General features: G+C 41.2%; 6 protein-coding genes across 7 annotated transcripts; 2 read left to right on the top strand and 4 right to left on the bottom strand.

Moving 5' to 3' along the window:
- Positions 1–760: 760 nt before the first annotated feature.
- LOC115049524 (zinc finger MYM-type protein 3-like) lies at positions 761–3,756 on the bottom strand. The gene is made up of 3 exons (XM_029511798.1): positions 3,716–3,756; positions 1,096–2,116; positions 761–1,000 (listed from the first exon to the last, which is right to left on the bottom strand). The coding sequence occupies exons 2-3, from the start codon at positions 2,049–2,051 to the stop codon at positions 805–807; spliced, it is 1,152 nt and encodes a 383-aa protein (XP_029367658.1). The 5' UTR covers positions 2,052–2,116; positions 3,716–3,756; the 3' UTR covers positions 761–804.
- Positions 3,757–4,034: 278 nt separating this feature from the next.
- LOC115049526 (uncharacterized) lies at positions 4,035–8,223 on the bottom strand. Its single transcript, XM_029511801.1, has 4 exons — positions 8,019–8,223; positions 7,402–7,691; positions 6,002–6,409; positions 4,035–5,709 (listed from the first exon to the last, which is right to left on the bottom strand). Exons 2-4 carry the CDS (start codon positions 7,589–7,591, stop codon positions 5,555–5,557), a joined length of 753 nt encoding a protein of 250 aa, XP_029367661.1. The 5' UTR covers positions 7,592–7,691; positions 8,019–8,223; the 3' UTR covers positions 4,035–5,554.
- A 1,029-nt stretch (positions 8,224–9,252) lies between these two features.
- Positions 9,253–10,544, bottom strand: mif (macrophage migration inhibitory factor). The gene is made up of 3 exons (XM_029511804.1): positions 10,364–10,544; positions 9,684–9,856; positions 9,253–9,524 (listed from the first exon to the last, which is right to left on the bottom strand). The coding sequence occupies exons 1-3, from the start codon at positions 10,469–10,471 to the stop codon at positions 9,458–9,460; spliced, it is 348 nt and encodes a 115-aa protein (XP_029367664.1). The 5' UTR covers positions 10,472–10,544; the 3' UTR covers positions 9,253–9,457.
- Positions 10,545–10,601: 57 nt separating this feature from the next.
- On the top strand, positions 10,602–15,748 carry LOC115049520 (zinc finger protein 768). Its single transcript, XM_029511792.1, has 5 exons — positions 10,602–11,028; positions 11,497–11,826; positions 13,025–13,290; positions 13,943–14,054; positions 14,205–15,748. The coding sequence occupies exons 2-5, from the start codon at positions 11,523–11,525 to the stop codon at positions 15,248–15,250; spliced, it is 1,728 nt and encodes a 575-aa protein (XP_029367652.1). The 5' UTR covers positions 10,602–11,028; positions 11,497–11,522; the 3' UTR covers positions 15,251–15,748.
- A 1,471-nt stretch (positions 15,749–17,219) lies between these two features.
- LOC115049525 (endonuclease domain-containing 1 protein-like) lies at positions 17,220–22,457 on the bottom strand. Of its 2 annotated transcripts, XM_029511800.1 has the most exons (3): positions 21,695–22,457; positions 18,845–19,009; positions 17,220–18,211 (listed from the first exon to the last, which is right to left on the bottom strand). In XM_029511800.1, the coding sequence occupies exons 1-3, from the start codon at positions 21,761–21,763 to the stop codon at positions 17,606–17,608; spliced, it is 840 nt and encodes a 279-aa protein (XP_029367660.1). In that variant the 5' UTR covers positions 21,764–22,457; the 3' UTR covers positions 17,220–17,605. The 2 variants fall into 2 exon arrangements, with proteins under 2 accessions (XP_029367660.1, XP_029367659.1); XM_029511799.1 differs by lacking the exon at positions 21,695–22,457 and having other exon boundaries at positions 18,845–19,717.
- Positions 21,804–27,405, top strand: LOC115049521 (zinc-binding protein A33-like). The gene is made up of 6 exons (XM_029511793.1): positions 21,804–22,413; positions 23,102–23,197; positions 24,031–24,264; positions 24,433–24,455; positions 24,921–25,036; positions 26,098–27,405. Exons 1-6 carry the CDS (start codon positions 21,895–21,897, stop codon positions 26,661–26,663), a joined length of 1,554 nt encoding a protein of 517 aa, XP_029367653.1. The 5' UTR covers positions 21,804–21,894; the 3' UTR covers positions 26,664–27,405.
- Positions 27,406–27,919: the final 514 nt, after the last annotated feature.

Raw genomic sequence — 27,919 nt, 5'->3', positions numbered from 1 at the left:
CACAAGAACATTTGGAACATCAAGACTCAATTACCTTTCAAGTATCTCTCAGTTTGAACTGTTTTGGTTTTATTTAGGCCATTTTAAAAATATGTACCATAGGGTTTCTATCCTCAAGCTGATTCAGTGAGAAGATATAGAAGTTGTAACACTGATTGAATTTCCTGCAACATTGATAGACGATCCAATTACTGTACATTTGAATCATTGTCTGTAATTTTGATGAAACAACCTTTGAATTAAGAATTACAAGACGATGCAATTTTGGATTTTACCTGACAAGATGGCAAAAAAAATTTGAATAATGTGAAAATGTGTTTAACATAAAATAATTAAGCAATATCACACTCAAGGTCGTGCTGCTATGCTCGGTTCAAACGCACTCCCTCATGTGATATTGCTTTTATACAAAAGTAAGCGCATTTTATTAGTTAACAGTAATAAGCGACAAGAGATTATGATTTGTTTATTTAATCGTTTATGTATGAACCTGAATTTATTAACCAGCAATTTTAGTAAAACCGGGTCATATTTTATGGAGAAAATATCCTCCGATTTTCCCTCTCATGTCCTCGACTGCTCTGTCTGTCTGCAGCCTTTTATTTTGCGGAGTTGTCCCCAACTACCCAATGCTGCAGCTTCAGTCTGCAGGCAGCCTACATGTTGATTCCAAGAACCTCCGTAAATCAGAGTTGAGGCCGAGCAGTCTAATGCTCGTTTAAATACAGGGACTTGTAGCTTCAGCCCACCACCAGGCTGTGTTGCCAGGCAACACAAACTTGCTACTCTTTCTGCATATTACCGCTACTTTGTATCATTTACATTTATCTGAATGTTTCCATTTATTGTGCAACCACTGAAATTACAGTCTATTGACAGACGCTTTGGTGGCAAGATGTGTGTTTCTGATGAGTTAACAGCTTGATCAGACAGCACGTTGTTCCCTCGTTTCCGGCTCTCCATAGACGGTCTCCAGTAACTTTTAATAGCGCTTTCAGACCTGTGAAACAAGTTTTTGTTAAGATATGTATTTTATGTTCTGTGACACATTATCTATGAATCGGAATTTGTTTCTGTTTATATAAAGCACCTCACCTATCCCCACTCCCTGCCGTAATCTCCCTTGCCTCGAGTCCTGCATCAGACACTTTCTGTATAGCAGTGGGTCTCAGGCTGTGGTTGGTGTAAGACGTGTGTATCCCTGCCTCCTTGCAGATCCTGGGTAACATTTGTGCCAGCTGGTTTACTCCCAGAGGAACACCGTTATACCAGAAGCTGTCTGTCGCCACTGTTACCCTCCTCGGCTGCAGATACAAGGCTTTTGCATCAGGCGGAATTTTCTTAAGGTATTTTTCGAGCGATGCTACTGGGCAGAGCGCATTTCCTCGCTCCTCATACATAACGGCCCTCTGGATTTCTCTGTCTCTCTCCAGTGGGTCTTTCTGATTTTTTGTTTCTTCATTGAACGTCATGGTGAAATATTTTGCTCCATTGTTGTCACATTTAAGGATGAATGAATCAGGTTTGAGATCCCGATTCCCCCTTTTGCCCCTGCGTCCAAAGTGTAACTGAATATCATACCAGACCTTGTTCAGTAAGCCTTTTGGATTGTCTGGACTCATCGCTGCAGAATATTTTAAGATGCTCTGATCTTCACGTGAGATTGGGGGGTGGTGTGTTGTTTTGTCCTTCCCTGCCCTTCTTATTTCTTTGAGGACTCCTTTGAAAACATTGTTAGCTGGTATGAACTCTGGGTCCTGCATTAAATTCCATGAACGGCTAACCGGAGGTTCGTTGATATAACGATTTAATCCAGCCCGAAGTCCAAGGTAGCTGCTGATGCTGTAGAGCTCCCCTTTAGATGTCCGGATCGATCCATAAAACTGCCTCAACATTGTGTTCAGCTCGGTCTTCTTAACTAACTGAAAGTTGACCTGGATATTTTTGAGATTCAGCCAAGTCTGAAGGCAGTTCAGAGCCCAGGTTGTCTGCCTGACAGTGTTGGCGTCATTGTTGCTCTTCTCTAATTTGTGGAGGTCAGCTAATGTCATATCAGCACACCTGGTTTGCACTGATGTATCCGAGGCTCTTTCCTTCCCTTTGAGCTCCACTGAGTCTGATGACCATTCATAATTTAGATCAAATGTTATTTGTGGATATATGTCCATCTTTGCAGTGCAAAGTTTGCCACAATCTAAGATAGTTAACAACTGATATGACGTTAATTAACGGTTATTATACAACAGTTAGTTCCATCTACATAATTTGATTTGGCAAAAGACATTCCATGAGTGCTGATATAGAGTACAACAGCACTAGGACTTTTTACAGACATTATCCCTCCACTGTACAGGTGTTTCAATAACCGTTAATTAGGACCCAGAGTTTATACCAGATAATAATGTTTTCAAAGGAGTTGTTAAAGAGATAAGAAGGGCAGGGAAGGACAAAACAACACACCACCCCACAATCTCACCTGAAGACCAGCGCATCTTAAAATATTCTTCAGCGATGAGTGCAGATAATCCGAAAGGTTTACTGAACAAGGTCTGGTATGATATTCAGTTGCAATTTGGACACAGGAGAAAAGAGGGGAATCAGGATCACAAACCTGACTCATTCATCCCGACTCCATGTGACAACAATGGAGCAAAATATTTCCATGACGTTCAACGAAGAAAGAAAAATATAAAGACCAACTGCAGACAGACAGAGAAATCCAGAGGGGCACTATATTTGGGGAGGAGTGAGGGAATTTGCTCTGCCCGGTAGCATAGCTTGAAAAATACCTAAAGAAAATTCTGCCTGATGCAAAGGCCCTGCATCTGCAGCCGAGGAGGGTAACAGTGGCTACAGACATTGTCACAATGAGGCAGGCTTACACCAACCACAGCCTGAGAGCCAATGCTATACAGAAAGTGATGTGGGACTCGAGGCGAGGGAGATTACGGCAGTGAGTGGGTATAGGTGCGATGCTTTATATAAACAGAAACAAATTCCAATGTCAATTTTGATTCAAAAATAATGTGTCACAGATCATAAAATACATATCTTAACAAAAACTTGTTTCACAGGTCTGAAAGCGCGCTTAAAAGTTACTGGAGAGCCGGAAATGAGGGAACAACGTGCTGTCTGATCAAGCTGTTAACTCATCAGAAACACACATCTTGCCACCAAAGCAACTTTCAACAGACTCTTATTTCAGTGATTACACAATAAATGGACACATTCAGATAAATATAAATGATACAAAGTAGTGGCGATATGCAGACACAGAGCAGCAAGCTTGTGTGTAGGAAATGTTTATGTGTTACCTGGCAACAGCCATGTCTCCCTTCCAGTTGCGTAACTATTTGTGTTGGTGGAGTCAAATAAATGATTAAATAAACAAACAAATCATAATCTCTTGTCACTTATTACTGTTAACTAATAAAATGTGCTTGTAGAACTTTTGCATAAAAGCAATATCACACTCAAGGTCGCACTGACCTTGAGTGTGATATTGCTTAATTAGAATACAGTGGAGTGATAATGTCTGTAAAAAGTCCTAGTTCTGTTGTACTCTATATCAGCACTCATGGAATGTCTCTTGTCCAATCAAATTACTTGGTCAGAACTAACTGTTGTATAATAATATATAATCTTAATTTTGACAATTATAAATACTTAGAGCAAAAAGTAATGAATGAAAACATTTACTAAGAGTAAAACTTACTTCTCGGGGATCTCCTGAGACCCTCTTTTTGCTGATGGGACTCGATATCACACTCCTCCTCCTCCTCCTCTTCTTCTTCTTCTTCTTTTTCCTCCTCCTCCTCCTCCTCCTCCTCCTCCTCCTTCTTCTTCTTCTTCTTCTCCTCCTCCGCCGCCGCCGCCTCCTCCTCCTCCTTCTTCTTCTTCTCCTCCTCCTCCTCCTCCTCCTCCTTCTTCTCCTTCTCCTCCTCCTCCTCCTTCTTCTCCTCCTCCTCCTCCTCCTCCTTCTCCTCCTCCTCCTCCTCAAAAACAAACAATTATTATTAGTTATATCTCTACGGTGGCCGATAGGTGAAAACAAAATCTGAGAAAAATTCACATTTTGGAAAACAAGTCAACAAACACATTTACAAACACCAAGTAAAATTTACAGACCCTGAAACAAACTGGAAAGAGAATGGCCCAACTTCTTCTTCTTTGAGGTTTTAAGGCAGCTGACATCCTCTTAGTTTCATTACTGCCACCTACTGGAACTAATACTATTATTATCTAAATTCTCCTTAACTATCCTGTTCTTAAGAGAAATTCAAATAAATATCTCCGGCCTTGCTCTTTCTCACCACACTCAAGAATGCTTTTAAGACTGGTCCCTATCAGTCCAACTTTTTCCATCCCTGTCATCATGTTCTGTCTTTCCTGGACATATCTCCTAAAATTAATAATAGCATGGTCTATTGTTTCAGCTTGTTGACACATCACACACACCAGTTGGATGTTTTAAATTGATATAAAGTGTTCTGTTTAGATGACTGTGTCCTATTCTGATTCTACTCCTTGTTACCACTAGTCTTCTATTTCCTCCTCTGTATCTCTCAATACCCACTCTATTTTGTATTGTATGAAGATTTCTTCCCTTTGTTTCCTGATTCCAGTATTGCTGCCAGTCAATGTTGTTCTTCTTCCATATAATACTTGTTCTTTCCTCTGATTTAGAAATTGTTATTATGATGTCTATCGTTCCTTTTTTATAATTTTATAATGTCTATAGCCTTGTAGATTTTATTTATAACAGATACTTTTGTATTGTAGAATAAGCACATGTTCCTATTGAAAGTTTTTGTATATAGGGAAAAAGTGAATGAAGTTTTAAAAAAAAGTTTGATGGAGTGCATGGATAACAATGGATAGCGATCGAGTGATGTTTTGCCCATTTTGTGGCAAACATATGAGCTTAATATGGTTTTGTTTTTCATGTGGTCGGTCTTTAGAGTTTTTAAATGGCGCAGAACAGACAGAATGTGTTTGCCACAAAACAGGCAAAACATCACTTATTCGCTATCCATAAACTCTTAACCACTTCCCAGCGACCGTATATCTCTCATTAACACTCTGGTTAACATTAGCATCACAAAGCAAGGAAAAAAATTGGTTTATGCATAAAAATGGTCCAGCGAGGCCATCTTGATAAGCAGCCAATAATAATAATATGTATCACCTGAAAGACTAAATCACCACTTTAGCCTCTTCCCTGCACATTCTTGCAACTGTCAACATTGTGCCAATGGACGAGGCAACAGCTTGAGTATCATTCATTTTTCCAATGCATCAAACAAGGATGACTTTTTGATCTATTCATTAAAATTAAATGTGTAGCTTCCTATCTCATTTTTCACACTACGTTTGACACTCCAGTGGGTCATTGTGGAGGGTGCTCTCTTTGTATTCTAAATCTCTTCTATTCCACTGCATTGTTAAAGTTCTATCAACTATCTACAACAATTAACATAAAATGTTTAGATTGTCACGGCAACTAATGTGATTAGGTTGGGATGAGCATTTTTCTGGTATTTTTAAAAGCAACCTAGTGATATGATCTTAAGTGACACACCTCCTCCTTGATGACCGGAATGCGCCACAGGGGAATCAACAACGGACGCAGTCTTACACTCGGGCACACATCCTCTTGTTGTCTGGTCATGGTCTCGCAACCAAGGGGAGCACACCAGTCATCAGGTACTAATCATTTCAAGACACAGACACACAAATATGAGCAGTCTGCATTTGTTGGTAGTAAAATTGTGATTCATTTGTTAGTGTTGTATTAATACATGCCCACACATGCTTATTTTGCTATCCAAACACAAACATGCATCAAAATAAGTGCCATGGATATTTTCCTGAACAAATGGTATTACAAATGTGGCCTTAAAAATAGAATCCATTAATAAAATAGAAAACAATATTTCTCTTTATACTGGTAAAGCTCAAAGCAGCATATTTTGACATGTTACCTAATTCAACACTGTACCTTCAAAATCAATCTCAGGAACTTCAGATGTTTGTCCAGCAGGGTTCTGAAGAACTTCGGGTTCTTTTTGGATTTCACTCATCTGAAATTTGTGAATCTCCATTCCTATGCTTTCTCCGTGCTCCAGATCTCTGAGCTTGATCTCTGCTCTATGTAACTTTGTTTTAAGGTGAGCCACCTCTTCTCCTTTCTCCTGAAGTGCCATCTGATGGTCGTGGAGACTGTCATCAAAGATCTGCATTATTTCATTTAAAGCTTTCTTCAGTACAGAGTCCATAGTTGTGGTTAGCTGTGCCCTGAACCCTCTTGTCAGCAAGTCAGTCATATTTGAAGATGCTGGTTTACAGCTATCTTTGATTGAAAGTCTTCTGTGATGCTGTGCTGATCGTTTTGCTTGGCACCCAACCTCTAAACAAAGAGATGAGAGATCAGGTAAGGTTAAGCTACAAAACAACAAACATTTTAAACAGCGTCACTTTCAATGTTTTCTCGTAGTTTTAATTCAATTAAGTGGCATCTAGTTATGTATGAAATGGAGTTGTTAATATTTCATTTGACTGTAGCACTGTATAGTGCTCTAACTTGAGACATCCGGAGGCAGATGCATTGCAATTCTGGCAATGGAGAATTTAACGACTGATTGTGACCTTAAAACCTGAATACAGTCACAATATACCCGGTAATATTATAGAGAATTATTGTTATGATTGTTTAATAGGGTGACCATATTTTGATTTCCAAAAAAAGAGGGCACTCAGCCCGCCCACAAGATAGCCTACTTAAATGATAAGTAGATTCCTTATAATTTCAATATATTTTAAGTTTATATGTATGGATAGAATATTTTGTTATATTACAAAATATCTCTCAGAGGCAGAAAATCAGATAGGCTTCTCAGAGGTTACTTAGCATTCTTTATTTTGCCTCAATTGTATGAGATATATATATATATATATATATATATATATATATATATATATATATATATAGAGAGAGAGAGAGAGAGAGAGAGAGAGAGAGAGAATTATTGTTATGATTGTTATATATATACAATATATATATATATATATATAATGTCTCTTCTGTGGTAAAGAAAATCAGCTTGTAAAATTATAGCTCTCTTTTCAAGAGTTAGTGGACAAATACATGAATAAATAATATGAAATACTGTCTTAGATAATACCTCTTACGTACTAGAAAATCCAACTTTAACAAAATATTTCTTACTACATTTTCAGTGTAAGGTAAAATAATAGTACCCTCGCAATATATTACTTCAACAAACAAAAAACAAAATCTTTAGTTATCTTCTTCATCTTTATTTTGCTGTAGAGCTGATTTTTCCCAGCAGTTTCAGTTGCTCACAAAGAATTCGGTCACGTTTGCTGAACTACTCTCACCTCGCACTGCCTTTTTGTGTTTCTCTGTGTCCATATGAGCTGTGAGGTCCCCGGCACCTTTACTGGACACAGACACATATGTGCCAGCCTTGCACACGGTGCACTCAGCCTCCCATACGTCCCGACCGGGTCGGTAAACTGGGAATTTTTTTCGCAGTTCATCTGTGAACGTGCATTTGCGCCTCGGCATCTTGAACGCTTCAGCTGCACCGCCGCTGTCTGCTGCTTTCTTGTTGTGAGTTTTGGAGATCCGCCCACAGGGCAGCCTCTCGGGGATTACACACGCTAACCTAAACAATGGCAACCGGGGGAGTGGGGGCACACACATATACACACACAGAAGGACAACCGGACATTAAAATCAATTAATACAAAAAATAAAAAATAAAAAACCCGGACGGGACGTAAAAAGTGGACATGTCCGGGGAAATGAGGACGTTTGGTCAGCCTATTGTTAACCCATATTACTGTGAACTAACGATATCTACGTTTTAGTACTCTGCTTTAACTGTGGATTAAATAGCATTAGTGCCGCTGCTTTTATCTTAAGGGGCACAATAACGACCATAGTTGCGAACTAAACAGAGATGCTACGCATGGCGGATAACATTACTGACCGTTACACACAGGAGCTGCTGTAGTTTGTCTGCAAAGGTGAACGGTCTGAAACTTTGTCTGGAAACCAATGACCTTTTATATCAGCAGCAAACCGGCTCACCACGCTGGATACCGAAATATTAGGTTGGCTCAGTTTGTTTCCTGTTATTTAGTCGACATGTCACATAACAGTCGCACCACGACCCGCCAGTCCGCCATTTTCACTCAAGCTGTCCAAGGAGGTGGAGAAAGGCGCGTCATTGTGACGTCATCTTCAGCGGACCCATAATACGTTATACAACGAGCAACGACTTACCCCGTTTACATTCGTTTTCAACAGCTAATAGTAAAAAACAATCAATAATTAAAATTGCACAGCGTCTGTTTGGACATAGACATAGTCACACAATTAACTGGATAGGTAGATGTTTCCATTTGCTCATGCGCTCCCTGTTTGTTACCAAGACGGGTTACCAAAGCAACCGAACTTATTATCCTGCACAGCGCAAAACATGAATTTAAGCTTGTTGCGTCACTGTAAAATGGTCAGCTGTATTTATGTAACGTATCAATGTTTTTTCTTCCAATTGGATGATAAATGTAAGAATGGCGATCAACTTAGCTCGTGGAAAATATTCACCTTTGAAATACACGATCGACTCTGCATATGCTTAACTTGTATAAATGGAAAGAGTCAAATGTTTTGTAAAATAAATGTTTGTATCCAATAATAATGGTTATAAATGTTTGAAAACCAAATGTAAAAAAAATCTGAAGTTAGAAATGTTGGTATATTGATATGGCATTAAATAATGAGTTTGGCCATTGGCTTCTGTTAGTCAGCTTAAAATGAAGAGTTTATCCTCCTTCCTACTGATCTGCCACTCGCTCTATATCTATAGCTTTAATGCAATTAGAAACATTTGCACCCATTCAGTCTTAAAAGAAGGCATCCTAATTTATTCTTTATTTACTTAGGTCCAATATAACATGTTATTTCTGTTTTCCAGTATAATATAGCAAGTATCAGGTAAAAAATAACTTTACAATGGCTGCACACACTTGGTTCACAGAGCACAAGCTAAGGTTGAAGGGCATTCATGGTTTTAAGCAGGCTGTATGGTAAATTTTTAACAACTTAAGTTTCAATCAGACATGGTGAATCTTTCCTTCAGCTGAGTGGCTACATTTTCTTCAGCTGATCCTAACAGCATAACTGTGTGTGGCTAAAGAATAAAGGAGAAGAGAAATTGATTCATAATCTACAAGGTTTGCTTTATTTTATTTAAAAGAAGTGCAGTTGGTTAGGGTTCAGTGCAAAGCTAAAGGATCATGGTAACAGCTTTTAAGACAGTTGCACAGTATATTGGAAAGTGAATCACCAAGTGTAAGCTTGTTCTGTTTACTGTTAACTATGCTCATTGGAATCAACTTCTATTTGTATGTGTTGCCCTCGATCTCAGCCGAAGGTGCTGTTGTTCCAGGCCACATTTGATGCATCCATATCTACAAAGTTTATATAAATCCTGAAATAGATATGAGAAATAGGTTAATGAGACTTGACACCAATCGTGAAAAAAGGTATGCATAACACAAGAGTCTCTGAATTTATATGATCTTGTGACAGTGCTGCATTTTTTTCAAGCTAGTGTGCTAGCACTGGCTTCTGTGTGTGTCTTTGCTACCTGTCAGGAGATATTCCCAGGTGCTTGTTGAGGAGTCCACACAGGAGTTTAGAGTATTGCTTGTTGAGAGTATTGCTGATCTTGCCAATACTGTGGAGGGAGCAGAGAGCGCAGGGATCTCCCCTTCCTCCAAACATCATCATTTGGTCAGGGTTGATGTGCACAGCTATGTACTGATATACAAAGGACAGATGCACACAACTGAGGTGATCCCACACTGGATACATCAATCTCAACTGGTGTCACATTTTGAGGACCTCCCCCTTTTAGAGGGAAGGCAAAATGTGACATTTTAGTTTTAATCTTAAAAACACTGTAATTATTACATTTTTAAAATCATTAAGTTGTGATATCTAAATGTGATGTAAAGTCACACGTCATACAAAAATACATTAATTAACTCAGGTACTAGTTATGAAATATGGAGTATGTTTTATTTGTTTATTTATTTATTTTAGAGAATCAGATTGCATGTCATGATGGTGGATTTGAACTTAACCAGCAGGTTTGGTGAACCGATCAATCATCAACCCAACTCCCTGCAAACAGCAAAGATGTTGCAAGGCTTGCAACATTGTCATCTTGCAAGATGCTGGCCTTGTCGCACTCGGTAGAGTTAAATCCATGACGATAACCAGTGATGAACAAGGATTTTGTGTCATGGACATGTTCTGCCTTACCTGTGCAGGCTTGCCCATGGCTTTGGCCAGCTCCTCCGTGGCCTCGGACATAAGGGCCGCGGGCACATCGCTTTTGGCCACGTTGGTGTTCACAACGAACATCGGCATGATTCCCCGTCAATTTTTCGCTCCCTTCCACGCTATGCAGACCAACAGGCGGAAGTGAAGACGACTGCGCTTCGTCCTATTATGAGCACCGCGCAGCCATGTGACCACAGCGCCTCCCTCCATCCCGGAAGACACTACAACAACACACGCACAACGATAACAGCTGTTCAAATACAACGCAGACGGACTGGAGGATTCGTGTTTTCTTTAGTAACTCTTTATTTCCTTAGCATCAATATTTAGACCGCGGTAGGCTTTAAGTGGCGAATGGAATCTGAGTGCGTGCCCTTTTCCAGGGTGCGGCTGCTCTCTCGTGTAGGGTAATTACGGTACCGGGCATGCGCAGTGTTGTCAGGCATCATTAAGCAGTGCCGATAGAGGCGAGAAAGAAAACAGTGGCAGGGAGAGAGAGAGGACAGAAGTTGGATGGCGGTTCCCTTTGTCACCGCGTTTCTGCGCTCGCAAACATCGACCAAGCTCATTCGTGATCCCTGAACTCAAACCGTCCGTCACCGTTTCGTGCCCTAGTCAGTCTCTCGGATTTCACCCCGCAAACGGTGCGTATACTGAGCTAAATTAGCTCGGCTGCTAGCGTATTCACTTTAAAACCTGAGAGAGGCTGCCGCTCCGCTTCCACTTGATCGTTGCTGGATGTGGATCGATAATATAAGTTTACCAACAAGCTAACCTTTCTCGGGTTTTGCATTCCTGTTTTATTTAACTACAATGCCACCGTAATACTTTTTGAATAAACCGGCGATAAATATTTATTGATTCCAAGATAATAGAAATGGGATAACAAATGTGTTACAATGTGATTCATTGATTGCTGTCACGCTGGTGTCCAAATATAGCTAGCTAGTACCAGCAAATAAAGTACAATTTTCTATCTACCATGAACCATATTGGTCTGAATTGGAAATTGTGGCTTTGGGCGATGTAGTCATCTGAATTGAAAACTTTTGTTTTGACCCTCGCAGTGTGGTGTGATCGTGATTATGACTAACATAAGCTGCCATCATCAGGTCCCGATCTTGAACCTTTGGCCGCGATGATGGAGGAATCGGTGACCACGTTTGAGACGCATCTGACGGCTGTCATGGACAGTCTGATCCGTGCCTCGGTCTGCGAGATCACCAAACTCTTCCAGGAGACGGTGAACGACTACCTGGTGGAGCTGTCCCTCAACAGGAAGGAGAACGAGACCCTCAAACTGCGGCTGAGGCTCACCGAGAACAAGCTGAGGACAGAGCGCAAGTACGGAGTGGGCTGGGCTGCAAACCGCCGCAACGCCGGGCTGGCCGCGGCGGAGGAAGGAGCCGGAGGACGGCAGAAACGAAAAGTTGAGATGATCCGTAAGTGTCTGTGAGGGCTTTAGCCTTTTTCGGCTAAACAAGGAGGGTTACATCATTTAGACTGTGGCAGATCTGGAGCTCCAATTATAGTGCAATGACTCATTCGCACCTTAGATGTTTCTGTGGGGTTTTGAGATTTTATTTTTGTTTTGTTTTGATTTGGGGTTTTTGTTTGTGTTTTTTTGAGACACAAGGTTTTTACTATGCAGTCTGGGCTTATGTGAAGACTCACTTGTTTTGTTGGAAACCATCTGGCAAGAGCTGATCTCTCTCTCCCCTCCTCCCTCTCTCCCCTCCTCCCTTCCTCCTCCGCCTCCTCTTCATGATCGCTCCCTCTGTCCTTCACCTCCCCCTCTCCTCTCTCTCTCGCTCTACACTCTGTCCCTCCCACTCCTCTGTGCATTTGCACACTCTCCCTCCCTCCTTCCCTCCCGCCCTCCCGCCCTCCCTTCCTGCCTTGCTCCTCCCCCCCCCCCCACCTCCTTCACTTCTCGTCCAACTCTCCCTCCTCCCCTTCCTGCTCCTCTCTCCTTCACGGCCTCTCCTCCTTTCCTCTCTCCCCACCCCCACATCCTCCTGCTCTGTTCTCTCCTTCATCACGTTGTGCACCCCGTCACCCCCCCCCCCACCCACCCCGCTCTTCTTCCACTCCTCTCCACCACCATAATTACACACTCCCTCTCCACTTCCACTTCTCCTCTGTCCTTCTCTCTCTCTCTCTCCTCTTTTCACCTCGTCACCCTTAACTCCCCTCCTCCTCTGGGCCCCCACCAACTCCACTTCTCCCCTCTCTTGTATGTCTCACTCCTCTCTTTCCTGTCACATGTTTTTTCTCCTTTCCACTTTCTTGTCTGTCTTTCTAATCCCCTTTCTCTCCTCACTCCTCCAACACACTCTCTCCTTCTCCCACTGCTCCCTTTTTTCTCTCCCTTCTCCCACCTCCCCTCTGCTCCTGTTCTCACCCCCCTATGTCCCACTTCTCCTTCTTTTTCTCTCCTTTATCTTTCTTCTGGCTTTCCAATCATCTCCTCCCACTTATCTCTCTCCCTCTCATATTTTATTCTCTTTCCTTCGTGTCTCACCGGGCCCACCATCTCGCCTGCCCACCCTCGACCACCCACTCCGCCTCCTCCTCACTTTCTCCTTCATTTCTCTACCTCCCTCCCACCCTTTCTATGTCTTCCTCTCTTCTCCGCAGGAGGGAAGTCAAAGAAGGGACTGGTGTCAGCTTATGGCAAAGGCTGGCCTGGAGGTGTGTGGGAGGAAGGATCAGGTAGTGGAGGTGGGGGAGGAAGTGGAGCTGTGGGGATGGGAGCAGGAGGAAGAGGGGGGAAGGAGGCCAGGGAGATGTACCTCATCCAGTTCCCTGGGGATGAAGAGGAAGAAGGAGAGATGGTGGAGGACGAGGCAAGGGAGGGCATTCTCAGCGGTGAGGGGGAGGAGACGGTCAACATCAAAGAGGAGGTGAGGGAGACGGGCTTTCTCAGAGGAGGAGGAGGAGTAGGAGGAGAAAGTGGCACATCATCTCTGTACTACTCAGCAGCTTCATATAGACTGAGAGAGAACATAGACACGAAAAGAGTGCAGTAATACAAGGAGACAGAGAGAATTTTGCTTGTGTTTCTCAGCCACCAAATGACTGCAGAGATAACGTGTATAAAGGGAAGGCTGTTGATTTGATATTTAGCTTTCAGAAGAGCCTGTTGAGTAGGGCTCTCAACACCTCAAGTGCCATGAGCTTTAGGTAGAAATACTACTAGTTGAGGTGAAAAGCTGTTTGCTATTCAGCCACATGAAAAAGTGGCAGTGCACAAATCCACTCTTCACTTGTCTTCTACATTTGAATAATCATAGCATCCAGAATGTGTCATTAGCCTCCCTGTAAACCATCGAGTGTTGAGTGGTGAAATGGCAAAGAAATATAACCAATCCCGTAGCTTTAGTCCCAAGTTGTTGTTGTTTTTTATGTATATATATATTTATATATATTCTACATATGGCTTTAATTAAATGTTGCATCTAAGTGAGGAACATATGTTGAATCTCTAAATTTATCAACAGTATATATTGCGTAGTTTTGGTTGTTTCTCCTACAAGTGTGTGTTCCTTTTTGTAGTTTAGTCAAACAGAGGGCTATCAACCTGCCTCCCTCCAGTTAATTAAGGACGCTTTGAAGATGGGCTTGTCCAATCAGAAGCTGCACACTGGCTCCAGAGATCAAACCGACGGTAAACAGCTCAAGTCATACTTGTTGAGGGAGGGGAAGTTCATGAAATGTTCATGGACCAATCAATTAAAAAGACATGGAAATTAGTGCTCATGCCAGCTTCCTCACTCTTTCTGTGCTCTCTATACCTCCTCCCTCTGTCTTTACTCAGGAAACCAGTCAGATCTTCCGTCCACCCATACAGGAGAGAGAACGGAGGAAGACTGGGATATGGGCTCAACAGAACCACCAGAGGGTGGCATGAGTGCGGAGGAGCTGAGAGGTCTGGAGTCTGCGCTGAAGGCTGAGAGAGGCCGTGAGCAGGCTGCCATGACAACTTCACAGCCTGCTAGCCCTGAATTGAAGGTGGTGCCAGGCAGTGAGGTCAGCTTGGCCCCGAAGTACATAGGTCTTGATGGTATGGAACAGGATGAAGAGCTGGAACCTCAGCCACCCACCCTGGAAAGAGAAGGCCAGATAAAGCAGGGCGTGGTAAAGGACGTTGTCGGGGCTGGAGCAGGAGGGGGAGGGGAACTGAAGTTAGGCTGGTCAAAGAAGTTGAGAGAGCGCGACTCAGGCACTATCATGACTGGAGAGGATGGTGTCGAGCAGGGAGAGTCAGAGCCCCTGCCTCACCTATCTGCTCCAGGGAGTGCTGGTGAGAGCGGAGGGGAAGAGGAGGGTGTTGGGGACCTGTTACACTTCTGTCCACAGTGTGGAGGAGGTTTCACCTCAGAAGCTGAGCTGGAGGAGCACCCTTGTCCACTAGGAGGCGCCCATTTGCACAGCAGCGGAGCAGAGGACAGTCTTTTCCCTTGTACCCACTGTGGAAATACATTCAGCCATGCCTGGGCTCTCAAGAACCACGAGTGTGCCTGTGCAGCTGAGCGGCCTCACTGCTGCGAAATCTGCGGAAAGCGTTTCACTCACTCACGCTCGCTGGAACGACATCACCTAGTGCACACAGGCGAGAGACCTCACCGGTGCCCTCAGTGTGGACGCAGCTTCAGTCGCCTTGGCAACTTGGAACGACACCAGCGGATCCACACAGGCGAACGTCCATATGGGTGTGAAGCATGTGGAAAACGCTTCAGTCGCGTGGAGTACTTAAAGAGACATCAACTAATACACAACAGTGAAAAGGCAACACTCCAGTGCTCCAACTGTGGCAGAGGCTTCAGTGATGTGGAGCAACTGAAAAACCACCAATGTTTTTAGTGTCTTTCCATCAAGTCTGTGACAGCCGAAAAGAAGAAAGACTGTTTTTGATTGAATGTGGTGGAATGTGGTGGATTGTGACCAGTTAATGTTAATTTTACTCTCAGCCTCAGAGTTGCCTTTCTTACACTCTGACTGCATGAGAAGTTGAAGTGACTTGAAGGCAAAAAGCAAGTTTATGTGTGGACTATTTATGTTGAGTAAATAATGTCAAAGTTGAGAGGAAGACAATTGTATATGGTGTCTCTCCACTGGAGGAGAAATAAGCTTAAAATCAGACATCCAGTCATTTCAATAGGAGGCTTTCTCATTTATGTGCAAACATGGTCTTATTTATGATTATCAATAAATTGTACATTTTTATCTTTTTATCAGTAATTCACTCATGTTAACCTAAGGCCTTGTTTTCTCTGATAATATCACTGACAGCTCAGTGTTTTGTATGTTTGTGTTTTGATCATATCCTTCAGAAATAAATATTTCAATTCATCAGAAGGCTCTTCACACATTTGAGTCTTTTATTGGCTGATGATTGGGTTAGTAAACATGATAGAAAATTATATTGATCAGAACTGTAAGATTCTACTTAGCAAAAATACTAATTTCCACCCAGCATGAGACAAGGTCATATTTTAATTAAATAAGTATTTTGCGGCCCATAAGGCGTAATATCAATGAACGGGTCTGTTTTCACACACAAGGCGCATGATAAAACAGATATAAAGCGAAACAAGACAGTCAGGTAAGTCGAACTTTATTCAACTCATTCACAATAACTCAGAATATTGTTCAGTTGTGACAAATGCAGAAAAATACACTCACATTTTAAAGCGTTCGTCTTCCACAAATCCATCATTTTGCTGATATGGATTTGAAAAACGTTGATGTCTAATCATAGCAAGGTAACAATAAATGTTGGATGGTGGTTGGTTGACAGCACTACATGGACAGTTATCGAATGTTGTCTGACGCTGCAGCCCATATCCAACCAAGGACCAACGTCAACACAACTCCCTGTGTCAGCTGGGAATGCTCAGACAATCCATCAAGCAGAGCAGCTTTTTGCCTTACCGAAGTCGCACTAAAACATTTTGACAGATTTCTGAGCGCAGTGTAAAAATAAAATTGGTTCGAGGTCAGTAAGCACAAGAAGAATTCATACATAAGGTGCACTGCCGATTTTTGAGAAGATTTAAGGGAAAAATACGGTATATACCAGTAATGAGACATTAAGGGAGTTTAGAGATTTTGAAGCTGCCCCAACGAGTGGTGTTATGATGCAGTCACCCATGGCATGGCCAAACAGAATTAACTATCTTGTTGCAATGTCTCCTTTTATTGGATAGGATATACTAAACTGGAACTTTTTTGCTGTCAAAGTTTATAAGTTTGAAGAATGAAAAAATGTGAGCCACTCTGATAAGGGGCTGAAAAAACTAGGAAACGTGGTCCAAGGAGGGTGAAGTGGTGACAGGTTTATGGGCATCCAGAGCTCTGATATGTGTGTGTTTCCGACCTAAGAAAGATATGGCACTGGTATGCACTTGGGGGATTAAGCAAACTGATGTAGACAGTGGGATGCTTTTTCTCCTGAGAAACTGTAATCTATATTTTGTTGAGGTTAAATGCTTTAAGTAAGCAATTCAGTGTTGAAGAAGTAGCAGCGGTGAAGTCAAACTAAAAGTGATCTTTAACTTTATTTGAAACAGAGTTGTTTTATTTGTTTCTGAGTTATTTTTGTTAATTTAATCATTTCGTTTATTGTTTTGATGATATTGTAACTGAGTAATGCAGAGAGGGCAAATTGTTTAGGATATTAAATAGTGTAGGATTAGTGGCATCAAGTGGTGAGTTTGAAGACTTGCAACCAAGGCAAAATGTATTGAATGTGGTAGAATGGATTTAACTGCATCAATACTCCTTTTTACATTTTCTCAGTTCAAAGAGACATTAATTTCATCAAGGACTGAATTCTAACCTTTAATACTGTTTGAATTAAGAAATGAAATCATCATGACCTGTTTTCTTATGCAATCAGGAATATAAATGATGTATATTTGAGATTTTTAAATCTTAAACAATGCAAGCTGGGGAAATTGTTCATTTTATTAGTAAATGCACAGGTTATTTATTGAGCATGTTACAATCTGGACAATGATTTCAGATTAGCATAAATTATAATGATTGGAAAAATTATTTTGAAGCATCACAAGAGAATGTTGAGTTAATTAAATTCTCCTCTCGCCCAGTAAGTAGAGAGAAAGTTCATAAGGGGGGAAATTAAATCTTAACTTCTTAATTCTGACCAGACAATGGAGCGAAGTGCTTTTATTTAATGATTTTATTTAATCCCTCTTATTGACACTGCCCATTGAAAAGAGTGATGGGCATGCCCAGCCTCTGTCTCAGGATGCCCTCCAGACTCTCTAAAGTCATTCGCCTCACATCATAGCCTCGAACTGAGGCCCTTGCCTTCACATTAATTGGCACAATCTCTTCTCCACTATGGCGATCATTCCTTCCCACTGCTGCATAAGTGGGGAAAGATGACTGAATAGACTCTGGCAAGTTAGGCTTGTAGGATGGGCAGCAGTAAGCAGACCACATGTACTCAGGTACAGACACCCTGTTATTAATCCAGCGTACTCCAGATTTATAAGGCATGGCCCCCGTGATCACATACATCTGCCCTTCACAGAAGGCTTTGAATTTTCTCAACATTTCATCTTCCAGACGGCTCCAGGGGCCAGAGTTGGAGCCTGCCCGCTGAGGGACAATATTAGTCAGGCTGAAGGTGGCCTCACGGTCCTCTTTTGTCTTCTGGTGCATGCTGGGATTGAGATGGCCTTTGGTAAAGTTGGAGTTCTTGAAGTCCTGAAGAATGGCTTGACTCTCAATGACATTCTGGTCTACAGGGGTAATGAAAGGCTCCATCTCTGAGCTGGCACGGGAAAATGCCAACTGAAAGGGAGAGTGGTAAAGAGAAGGACAAGTCACAATTAAGAAGCAGAAGAGATTATGTTATTTGGTTATAGTTATTATATTATATTATAATTATTATTGTTGTTATCAATTTCCTTTATTGATTGTAACCACAACTGCTAATTGTTTTTTATATTAGATGGTATTATTTTACATATTATTTTATTGTTTTTATAGCCATTTTATCACACACACACACACACACACACACACACACACACACACACACACAGAGACCAACCGCAACATTTACCACTTAATCTTCCCCCTTAGATTTCCATTTGACCACCCTGTAACTGTCTTCTGGTATCTTACTTGTCTATTTTTGTTTTTGGTTAAACTTTTTTTTTTCTTTTTTCAGATTATTCCTTAGTTTACCATTTCATATGTCATTCTTTGTATTTTTCATGTGATTTCACCAATTTTTTTTTTTTTTTTTTTTAGGCACACTTTACACACGCTCTACATTTTAACCAGAGAGGAGCATTGCTTTACTCTGCTCATGTCTTGGCATGTCTAAACACAATATATCTGAAACAGTAAGGCTCAACAGAGTACAGTATTTAAAGGAAAAGGCTGCTCTTTAACTTCATATATTGTGATTTTACTAACCTGTGGTTCATACATCCAACTGGTGTTTGGCCGTTTTCCATCTGCAGGGCTGAGTATGTAGGAAGAGTATAGAGGGATACGATGCTCATGGTGATAAAGGCTTGCAAAGCGGTACTGGTTTTTGTAGCGCTGGCATATCATCTGGTACCCTGCCGTATCAATACCCTGTGGTGGAGTTTTATCATAAAAGAAATCAAGGCAGTGAGAAAAATCTTCATTGACTTCTCCGAAGACCAGGCGACCAAGCCAAGGAAGCACAAGAAGCAGAGCTGCTGTGGAGATTTGCAGCATCTTCCTTTGAGACATTTTGCAGATCAGCAAAGTTAAACGAGACGTATATTTCCTGTGCGTCCTTCCTGTGTCTGGACTATGGGTATTAGTGAGCAGTCACTGGGGCTTCCTTTTATATACACTGACAGCAGAAACCCTGTGGATGACAGTTTCAGCCCACTCCCCCATTTTCCATAATACTTCCCCTTCTTACCACTGATTAGTAGGGGAAGTCTACAACCATTCTCACAACCAGTAAATTAGTATAGAAACCATATTGTTTCATATCTTTAGCTGCTTTTGCAAAGTAAAGGAAAAGAGGCTGAATCCCAAAACTTGTAGCTATACTTTGGGTCTAATTTGAAGCATCTTTATCATATGTGTGGGCTTACTGATAGTTAAGTGATATAATTTAGACCACAAAGAGCAAAACATTCTGGTGCCTGGAGATGGAAAAACCTGTGTTACACAAAACTCCGTGCGGATCGCTGTGAGACAATTGGCTGTCCAGCATTTATGCAGTTTTGTCTCTTATTTTGGGAACCAGATTTTTTTCCTCAAAAGATATTAATGCTCCATATCCTATGCATAGTACTTCCATTATTTCGCAATAGACCTTTTACATAAAGGTCGTGGCTTCTTTATTTTGTTATGCATATGTTTGATGAGTTAGTTGAAGGAAAATCCTAAATTTCAGTTGTTCATCACATGCAAACCAGAGAGCTAAAATATTGATGAGTTGACCAAATTGTTTTTATATTATTGACAACAGACAATAATATCTGTAAGTTATAATACAAAAAAAAAGTTACTGGCCCATAAAAACACCTTTTAGTGATTACACTCTTTCATTGTAAGGATTCACACAATAAACACGTTTGTTTTTTATGCTTCTCCTGAGCCACATTTTCAAATCTGTCTTCAATTAACGTTCCTTTTTTCCCTTCACCTCCAAATTGCTCTAATTGATTTAATTTATTCTGTACATTTTACTGTTTCAAATTGACTTTGAATTGAATTGTAAAGCATCTTTGAGTATTGTTGTTAGGCTGTCTCAATTTTTAACATGCAAAAAATAATAATGGTGATGATGAATACAGCAAAAAACAACAACAACAACAATAGTAATGATAATAATAATAATATTAAATCTTAACCTCTCAAAGCCCCATGCTGGCTATTTTCACATTTGCTTCGTGAATTCGCTGAGAAATGGTGAACAGTGCCTGAACATGTGGGTGTAGGTTTATTGCTGATGGGAATTTGCATGGATTTGATGCAGAATAAAAGAAACCCAAATTGTATAATTCTTACATCATAGCTTAGTTCTCAGGGTATGACGGGGCACAGAAACTAATCGTGATTAGGTCACTGGAACTGGTTATATTGTGAGCAATTATGTTTCATTTACAGTCACTGCTGATGAATCGCACCCTGCTGATGCTCAGGAATTACCATCATTTTTCGTTTCCGCATAGACGAGCGCTGCTGACATTTATTGACATGCTCTGTGTCAGCAAGTTTCCCCTGTACTTCCTGGATTCGTTGTACACTGTCAACCTGGAACTTCTTTGGTGGTCATTGATTATTATTTTATGCATTTTGCAAAAGCAGGCGCTAACCAGTAAATAGCGTTTGTTGATTGAATTGTTCAACTGAAATATGCCGTGCAAAGATGACGTTAAGCAGAGTTTAATAAAGATGCTTTTGCACGGAGGGGTGTGGGGATGCATCGGTGCACTGTGTACGTAAATAAATCTCTGTACTGTAGAAACCTTTCCGTGAAAAGTTATTTCTAAAAGACAGCTAAACGCTAAGGCTAGCTTCAGTGTGATAGCATGCTAACGTGTTTTTTGTCGGCTGGCGGTTTCTATGGTAACTAGCAAAACTGTCGATTTTAGGGAAACAACGTTAGCTAGCTAAACTTTAGCATGTTTATTCAGATGACCTTATGGGTAGATTTGGTGTTTTAAAACGTTATTTCGGGTTCACTTTCGGTCACCTACTGTCTTCTGTGGGGTAAAATTGCTGCCTTTTTCTAAACCAAGCGCGGGGTGGCGTTTGGAAGAGCGATATCTGAATCATGTAAATATGGTTTAGTTTAGAAATTTCTAAGCCCTGTTTTAGATTTTCTTTTAGATTACAAACGTTTGATTGTATTTGTCACAAATGAAGTGCATTGGAAAATGTTATTATTCTAATTGTATGTATGGTGTTGCACCTCCACTTGATAGAGATGTTAAATTGAACTGATTGGAGTTAAAGCCTACACTCCAGCTGATTAATACGATTACGGATGACTTCCTAAACATGTTGTTGTTGACTTTTGGGCTGTGCCTACATGATTGGTTTCTTTTTATATATATATATAAACTTTTTATATCAAAATGTTAACAACTGGATTCTTTTTGGTGATTTCGCCTATTACTTCCAAAATATATATAAAGACGACTTTATTATGTTCAGATGGCTCACTGTGCCAAAGTAGATCTTTAGTTGTTATAATTAGTAAACTGGGTTTAAAAAAAACACATGAAGCCGAGGTGATGTGTAACGAGCTGTGTTTCTTTCGAAGCAGACCTGTTTGGCCGCGGGCTCAGTCGCCGGTAAAGATCCGGGACCTGTTTCTGCACGCCCTCCGCCAAACATCACGGCTCCGTCAGGCTCCGTCAGACTCGGGCCACTCCCTCCGAGCCAGTGAACGGATCATCAGTCTAGTTTTCTGTTGACACGCTGCTGGCACCAGAGGATCCGCTTCAGGACTATGTGCTCGGCTGGCAATGGCTGAGTCCAACGCGCTCGATGAGCTGCAGTCGGAGTTGACCTGCCCGGTGTGTTTGGAGCTTTTCCGTGATCCGGTGATCCTGGACTGCGGACACCACTTCTGCCAACGGTGCATCATCCAGTGCTGGGAAGCCAAGGCGGAAGAGCTGTCGAATTGTCCCAAGTGTAGAAAGTCGTGCACCCGCAAACTACGACCCAACTCGCTGTTGTGCAACGTCGTGGACAGTGTGCGCAGAGCCCGCGTCACAGACCCGACCGCGGGGTTCACCTGGTGGGATCCGGAAGGCGCGCCGGAAGAACCGGAAGAATGGGAGCCCAGGTCTAGCACAAGCAGCGAAGCCACGTCCGTCGGACACTGGCCGGGCCTCGGTATGGATATGTGCGAGGAGCACGAAGAGAAGCTGAAGCTTTACTGTGAGGATGACCAGCTCCCCATCTGCCTGGTGTGCGGCATGTCCCGGGACCACAAGACCCACAACGTCATCCCCATCACCGAGGCTTTCGAGAACTACAAGGTAGAGACTCTCACCACACACCACTGTCTGAGATGATCGATGGCTCACCTAACCTTATGATCTGGCTTATACTCTGATGTTTGACAATAACTATGGCCACAGGATTACATTTGATTTAGTTTTTAGGGTGTGCCGCATCCACCATGTCCTTATGACACTCCCCGTCTGCTCAGGGAAGTTTAACGAACACTCCTTAAAAATCAAGTCAAACTTTATGGAAACGAAATTGAAGCAAACACACACACACACACACACACACACACACACTCACACACACACTGTTGCTCTGGTGTTAACAAAAGGGCCTTTCAGAGAGAAAATACTGGGAATTTACTTATTTATTTATCTATGTTTCTGAAGTCAGGTGACACCCTGTTTTCCCCCAGCAGCCTTTGGTTACTTGGTGTTTTACAGGAATTCAGCAGCTCACTGTGAGCTCTTAAAACTCACCCAGACTTAACTTCGCAGTTGGCCATCAGTTTGTTCAGAGATTTACACAGAGAGGCCTTCAGGGTTTTTTAGCATGTTTTTCTGGGAAAGGGTGGAGATCATATGATTCCCATTTTAGGTGATGTTGTTCAGATACAGCCACCAATCCAATTAACTCTTCATTTAAGTACATCTGATTCACTGACTCCATACAGCAATATTTTGCATGTGATTTTCAATTTATGCTGCATATCAACAGGACAAGCTGTCTGTGGCTCTAGAGAGGGTTCAACTACAGACAGAGGAGGCTTCACTCTTCCAAAAACGGACAAATGAAAAGATCCTCCTCATTAAGGTATTCTGTTTTGTGTGTGTTTGTGAGTCATCACAAACATAAATGGTCGAGAACATAAGTCTGAATGCAACAAGTATGTATGTCTCTCATCCTGTGACAAGAACAGGAAATTCTTGTAGCTAGGCAACGTCCACCCACATTCCTTTACCTTCACCTGTTAGATGGGCATAAATGACAGCTGACTCATCCTGTTGATGGTCAGCGGTGACACAATAGCTTGTTACTCAGCCTTGTTCATCGAACATGGTGATTCTCATGTTTCCAACTGCAGACGTGTGGTCCCGAAATGCCATAGGTGGTTCATAACATTCACACAGGTTATGTCATGTTTGTCTTTCTCCCCCTTCGCATTTTTCAAAAGCTAATGCATACACACATATGTATACAAAAGACTGCATGCTACACACCCTCAGATAGGCGATAACAGCAGACAGAATTTAGGCTGGTCCAGTTTTTCTACCACTTCAGCATTAACCTATGTTTGTGTGAGTGTGTGCTAAATTAAGATATGAACTTAAAGTGGAGCAGCAGGAGATAACTGCATGTCTGTGCTCTTCCCTTCTCTATCTTGTCTGGGTATGCTTGTTTTCCTGTCTGTCTGTTTGAGCCAGATTATGCGCACACTTACAGATTTTCACTTCTGTTTCTATGTCACGGTGACAGGATGTGGGTGATAGGTTGACAGGAAGTTTGTCAATGTGGTTTTATGACATATACAAACAGATCTGTTTCACTGCCACATCCATATGACTGGTATATACCCTATATATATATATATATATATATATAACCCTCAGTGAATACAGTCATTCTTTTTTTTTTTTTTTTTTCAGGAGCAAGCAGGAGATCTGGAAGAGCTTGTCTCTGCAGAGTTTGGCCGTCTGAGGGACTTCCTTCTTGAAGAGGAGGAGTGTATCAAGGAAAAACTTCAGAAGCAGAAAGAGGAGAAACTCCGCATGCTGGAGGAGGCGCTCACTCAAGCGACAGAGCAAATCAGCCAACTGGAAAGTACAGCTGACCAGCTTCGCCTTAAACTGAGGGAAGAGGAAAACCCAGAGCAGCTCAAGGTAAGAAACAGGTTGAAGGATGAATTACTGGTGCACTGCCTGAAGAAACACAACAGAGAAAATGCTTAAGTCTATTTATAGTCTCTGAAAGAGCAGTGTTAGCAATGTTATCTGCAAAGGCTGGCAAATTTTGTAACCACAGGCTTGTTGTGATTTACTCTTTTTCAGGGAATCAAAGATTTCATTGGAGGGTGAGTATCATTTTGGTGATAACATTAACCAGTGAAAGTTATATCTTTCAAGCCACTTTCTGTTCTTTATTTATGTGGCTGTGTAAGTCTAAAGTCACAAAAAAACATTTTGTTTGTTTTCAAGTTAGTTTCATTTAAACCAGATACTGTATATAGACATTATTGACATTTATTGAGTCATCTTTGTCATACATTGTCAGTCCAGCCCATAATTTCAAGGAGGAATTAAGACATAAAACTCAGCAGTTGGAAAAAAAATATGACAAGCATGAATTTGTGATTTTTGTTTTCTATCATTTTACATTTAAGTACATTTGCTTGCCAGTTTTGAATAGACTGAGAAAATGCAGACACTGTTCACTCTGTTTATGTGTACATACAAGGCATTCACTAGAAATGATGATAATCTGTGTGTCTCACAAAAAATAACGAGGATTTCTTTACCTCTTGAATTATCGTCCTTAGGGCTGAGAGCTTCTTTGAGTGCCCTCCAGAGGTGAGCACTGATCTCCAGTCAGGAAAGTTTCTGGGACCTCTGCAGTACAAGACCTGGAGAAGAATGAGCTCCATTTTCCAGCCAGGTATTTAACTGAAATGAGACGCCTATGTAGGAGGATAGCTTTTGAAAAACAAAGATCAAAACAGATGGAGTAGAGGCTGAAGTATCCTGACTTTTAGTCCCTTGTGCTTGTTAGGGTCTGAAAACAATGGCTCCCCTCACCTCCCACAAATTTCAAACTATGCCTGAGATTTGTTACACAAGACTCTCAGAAATACAGCCTTGATTTTTTTTTAATATGCTAAGCGCTTAAAATATAAATACTGAATGCACCCACCTACACCAGAAATAATCTGACTAGGCACAAAGGCAAAGTTGATAAACGAATACATTTATGAATTCTCTTTAATAAGTGAGATCAAATTATTGTACTAGGTGTATTAATTGTGTTTTCATTAAAAAAATAGATTTCAGAATTTAAATGACAGTAAATGTCAACCTTGTTACAAATACTGAACAGCTTCCTTGTTCATCACGCAACATTTGACAGAAAATTTGAAATGTTCCTAATATGTTGTTGTAGCTTTGACTATATAAGATTGTTTTCTCTACTTCATCTTTGGGCCAGATAGATTCCTCCTCTCAAGGTTTGTAAAATCTGGGAAAGAAAATACAGAGAAAACATAGGATATGAACCTGAAAGTCTACGCAATTGTTTTCACTTGTCATGTCATGCTCTTTCTGTGTGAGCTGAATGATGATAAGTTTTAAATATGACTATTTGCTTTCAAAAGTAAAACCACTCTGTTGCTAGCCAGAGCGCGGTTGTGCAAAGACTCATTTGGGTGTTGCAGGCAATTTGCCAAATGCATGACATCGTGTTGATTCTGTAACAGTAGACAGATGGACTGGATTAAACAAATCCTTGGTGTTATATAACAGTTTACTGTCTTAATGTAGTATATCATTTATATTTTATCTGTAACTGTGTAGCTGATGCTCTCAATTAGCTCATCTTACAGTAATTGAGGATTCAATGTCTTGTTGACGGTCATTGTCAAAGACTCTTTGTTGGGTAATATTCTGTCAACAAATCTTCTGTGCTGTATTTCCGTATTTCTAACTCCTTATTTGGCCTCCCAGCTCTCGCTATGGTGACCCTCAACCCGGACACAGCCTACCCTTGCCTGTGGGTTTCCCCATGTCTCACAAGCGTCAAGGTGGGGAAACTCCAGCCAAACTTGCCCAACAACCCAGAGCGCTTCACCCTCTACAACATTGTTTTGGGCTCTGAAGCCTTCTCTTCTGGCAGACACTACTGGGAGGTGGAGGTGGGCTGTAAGACCGCGTGGGGTCTGGGTGTGGCCACTGCCTCTGTCAACAGAAAGGAGGAGATCAGCCTCTGTCCAGATGATGGTTTCTGGACCCTTGTCCTGAGGGACAACGGCAACGGCACCAGCGAGTATGAGGCATGCACAGATTCAGAGGATAGCTTGTTATATCCCTCTAAGCCCCCGAGAAGGGTGGGGGTTTATCTGGACTATGGTCGTGGGGAAGTGGGGTTCTACGATGCAGCGGACATGAGCCACCTCTTCACCTTTTATGATGCTAAATTCAAAGAGCCTGTATTCCCATACTTCAATCCATGGCCGATTATCAATGGACACAACCAGGAGCCACTCACCATAGTAACGCCACACTGGGGATAGCTTCTGTTTTGATCAGAGGCCTGATTGTTGTTGTGATCATATTGAGTGCCAAAGAGATTCAGCAGAACCATTCATGAGTATTCACACGTCTGGCTTTTTAAAACACTTTGCAAAAATGAATGATGTGGTGCTTATGAACGTACACTTTATTACAACATTGTTGCAAGACGGGAAATGGCAGAAAGAAAACCTGCTCTATATCCTCGCTTATATTCTTATGGATAGAAAGAGAGTAAACAATAGAAAAGGATTGTTTAAAAAAAATGCGAAAGAATGATGTCTTCCTTTATTACGAACACACAATTTAGTTTGAGTAAATCCCACTAACATCCTGCTGATGTTGCCATAAATACTCACAAATGTGTGCTAAAGTGCATTTGCTAAAAGCTACCCAGCTGTTGGATGGATTTTTCTTTTTAATGGAGATATTGATTAATTTTTTTTTTTTTTTTAAGGTTTACATCTCTTGCATAATCTTCTTCTGTTGAAGACGACGTTCAGGACACAAATTTGTTAAAATGTTATTGTTTTTCTTCTTTTCAGATGATTTTATAGCCATGAGAAAAATATAGACTTTCCTTACTTTCCTTTTCCTTATCCTTTAAGTTTTTCATTGGCTTCTAAATTTATGCGACAAAGACAGATAAAGAATAAAAATTACTAAAAAGATTAACATTTTCTGAAATGGTTTTGCTGCAATATCTACCAATATAACAACATGTGTTTTTTGTGTGTTTTTAGATATCTTGTCCTGCTACTGTCATGTGTATGGGTGATGAGTCCAGATTAAAAAGGAAATCGTTTTACTTACAAAATTCAGATAATAATTAGCCATGAACAGATTTTATCTCCCTCGCCATCACATTTCTCAAACACTGAACCTCTAAAATGTAATTTACCTATATATTTTCTCTGCGTTTTTGACACAGCTGATCAGAGTGTTTATACATCTGGTTCCATCAGAGGGCGCTGAAAGCTAACTTTGTAGTCAGCAACAGGGGACTCTCTGGTCTTAATGTGAAGGCTTTGAGCTTTCATTAAGTTTATGAGAGCCAACCCAGAAACTGCCGTCCATTCAAGACATTTAGGCATTTCATTTTTCAAAGCTTATCAGGTCTTACGTTAATTCAGGTTTTCCACCAATAACATATTTACCCCAATGGACTTTACTATTCCTACATTTTACAACACCCTCTATGCTCAGACCATCATTTGAAAGGAAGAAAACAAATAATCGTGAGGAGAGAAGACTGGAT

The sequence above is a fragment of the Echeneis naucrates genome, chromosome 10, assembly GCF_900963305.1.
Source record: "Echeneis naucrates chromosome 10, fEcheNa1.1, whole genome shotgun sequence".
NCBI classification, from domain to species: domain Eukaryota; kingdom Metazoa; phylum Chordata; class Actinopteri; order Carangiformes; family Echeneidae; genus Echeneis; species Echeneis naucrates.
Note: the sequence above shows the minus strand (reverse complement) of the source record. Positions and strands in the feature narration are given on the sequence as shown.

Excerpts from the sequence above, each read along its gene's own strand:
- LOC115049520 (XM_029511792.1), top strand. The coding sequence starts at position 11,523 with ATGATGGAGGAATCGGTGACCACGTTTGAGACGCATCTGACGGCTGTC. Across the intron at positions 11,827-13,024 it reads ACGAAAAGTTGAGATGATCC|GAGGGAAGTCAAAGAAGGGA; the intron begins GTAAGTGTCTGT and ends TCTTCTCCGCAG. Across the intron at positions 13,291-13,942 it reads CGGTCAACATCAAAGAGGAG|TTTAGTCAAACAGAGGGCTA; the intron begins GTGAGGGAGACG and ends TCCTTTTTGTAG.
- LOC115049524 (XM_029511798.1), bottom strand. The coding sequence starts at position 2,051 with ATGACATTAGCTGACCTCCACAAATTAGAGAAGAGCAACAATGACGCC. Across the intron at positions 1,001-1,095 it reads ACGGCAGGGAGTGGGGATAG|GTCTGAAAGCGCTATTAAAA; the intron begins GTGAGGTGCTTT and ends CTTGTTTCACAG.
- LOC115049526 (XM_029511801.1), bottom strand. The coding sequence starts at position 7,591 with ATGCCGAGGCGCAAATGCACGTTCACAGATGAACTGCGAAAAAAATTC. Across the intron at positions 6,410-7,401 it reads ACACAAAAAGGCAGTGCGAG|AGGTTGGGTGCCAAGCAAAA; the intron begins GTGAGAGTAGTT and ends CTCTTTGTTTAG. Across the intron at positions 5,710-6,001 it reads TCCTGAGATTGATTTTGAAG|TACCTGATGACTGGTGTGCT; the intron begins GTACAGTGTTGA and ends TGAAATGATTAG.
- mif (XM_029511804.1), bottom strand. The coding sequence starts at position 10,471 with ATGCCGATGTTCGTTGTGAACACCAACGTGGCCAAAAGCGATGTGCCC. Across the intron at positions 9,857-10,363 it reads CCATGGGCAAGCCTGCACAG|TACATAGCTGTGCACATCAA; the intron begins GTAAGGCAGAAC and ends TTTGTATATCAG. Across the intron at positions 9,525-9,683 it reads CTGGGAATATCTCCTGACAG|GATTTATATAAACTTTGTAG; the intron begins GTAGCAAAGACA and ends TATCTATTTCAG.
- LOC115049521 (XM_029511793.1), top strand. The coding sequence starts at position 21,895 with ATGGCTGAGTCCAACGCGCTCGATGAGCTGCAGTCGGAGTTGACCTGC. Across the intron at positions 22,414-23,101 it reads AGGCTTTCGAGAACTACAAG|GACAAGCTGTCTGTGGCTCT; the intron begins GTAGAGACTCTC and ends GCATATCAACAG. Across the intron at positions 25,037-26,097 it reads GAGCTCCATTTTCCAGCCAG|CTCTCGCTATGGTGACCCTC; the intron begins GTATTTAACTGA and ends TTGGCCTCCCAG.
- LOC115049525 (XM_029511799.1), bottom strand. The coding sequence starts at position 19,150 with ATGTCTCAAAGGAAGATGCTGCAAATCTCCACAGCAGCTCTGCTTCTT. Across the intron at positions 18,212-18,844 it reads GTTGGATGTATGAACCACAG|TTGGCATTTTCCCGTGCCAG; the intron begins GTTAGTAAAATC and ends TCTCCCTTTCAG.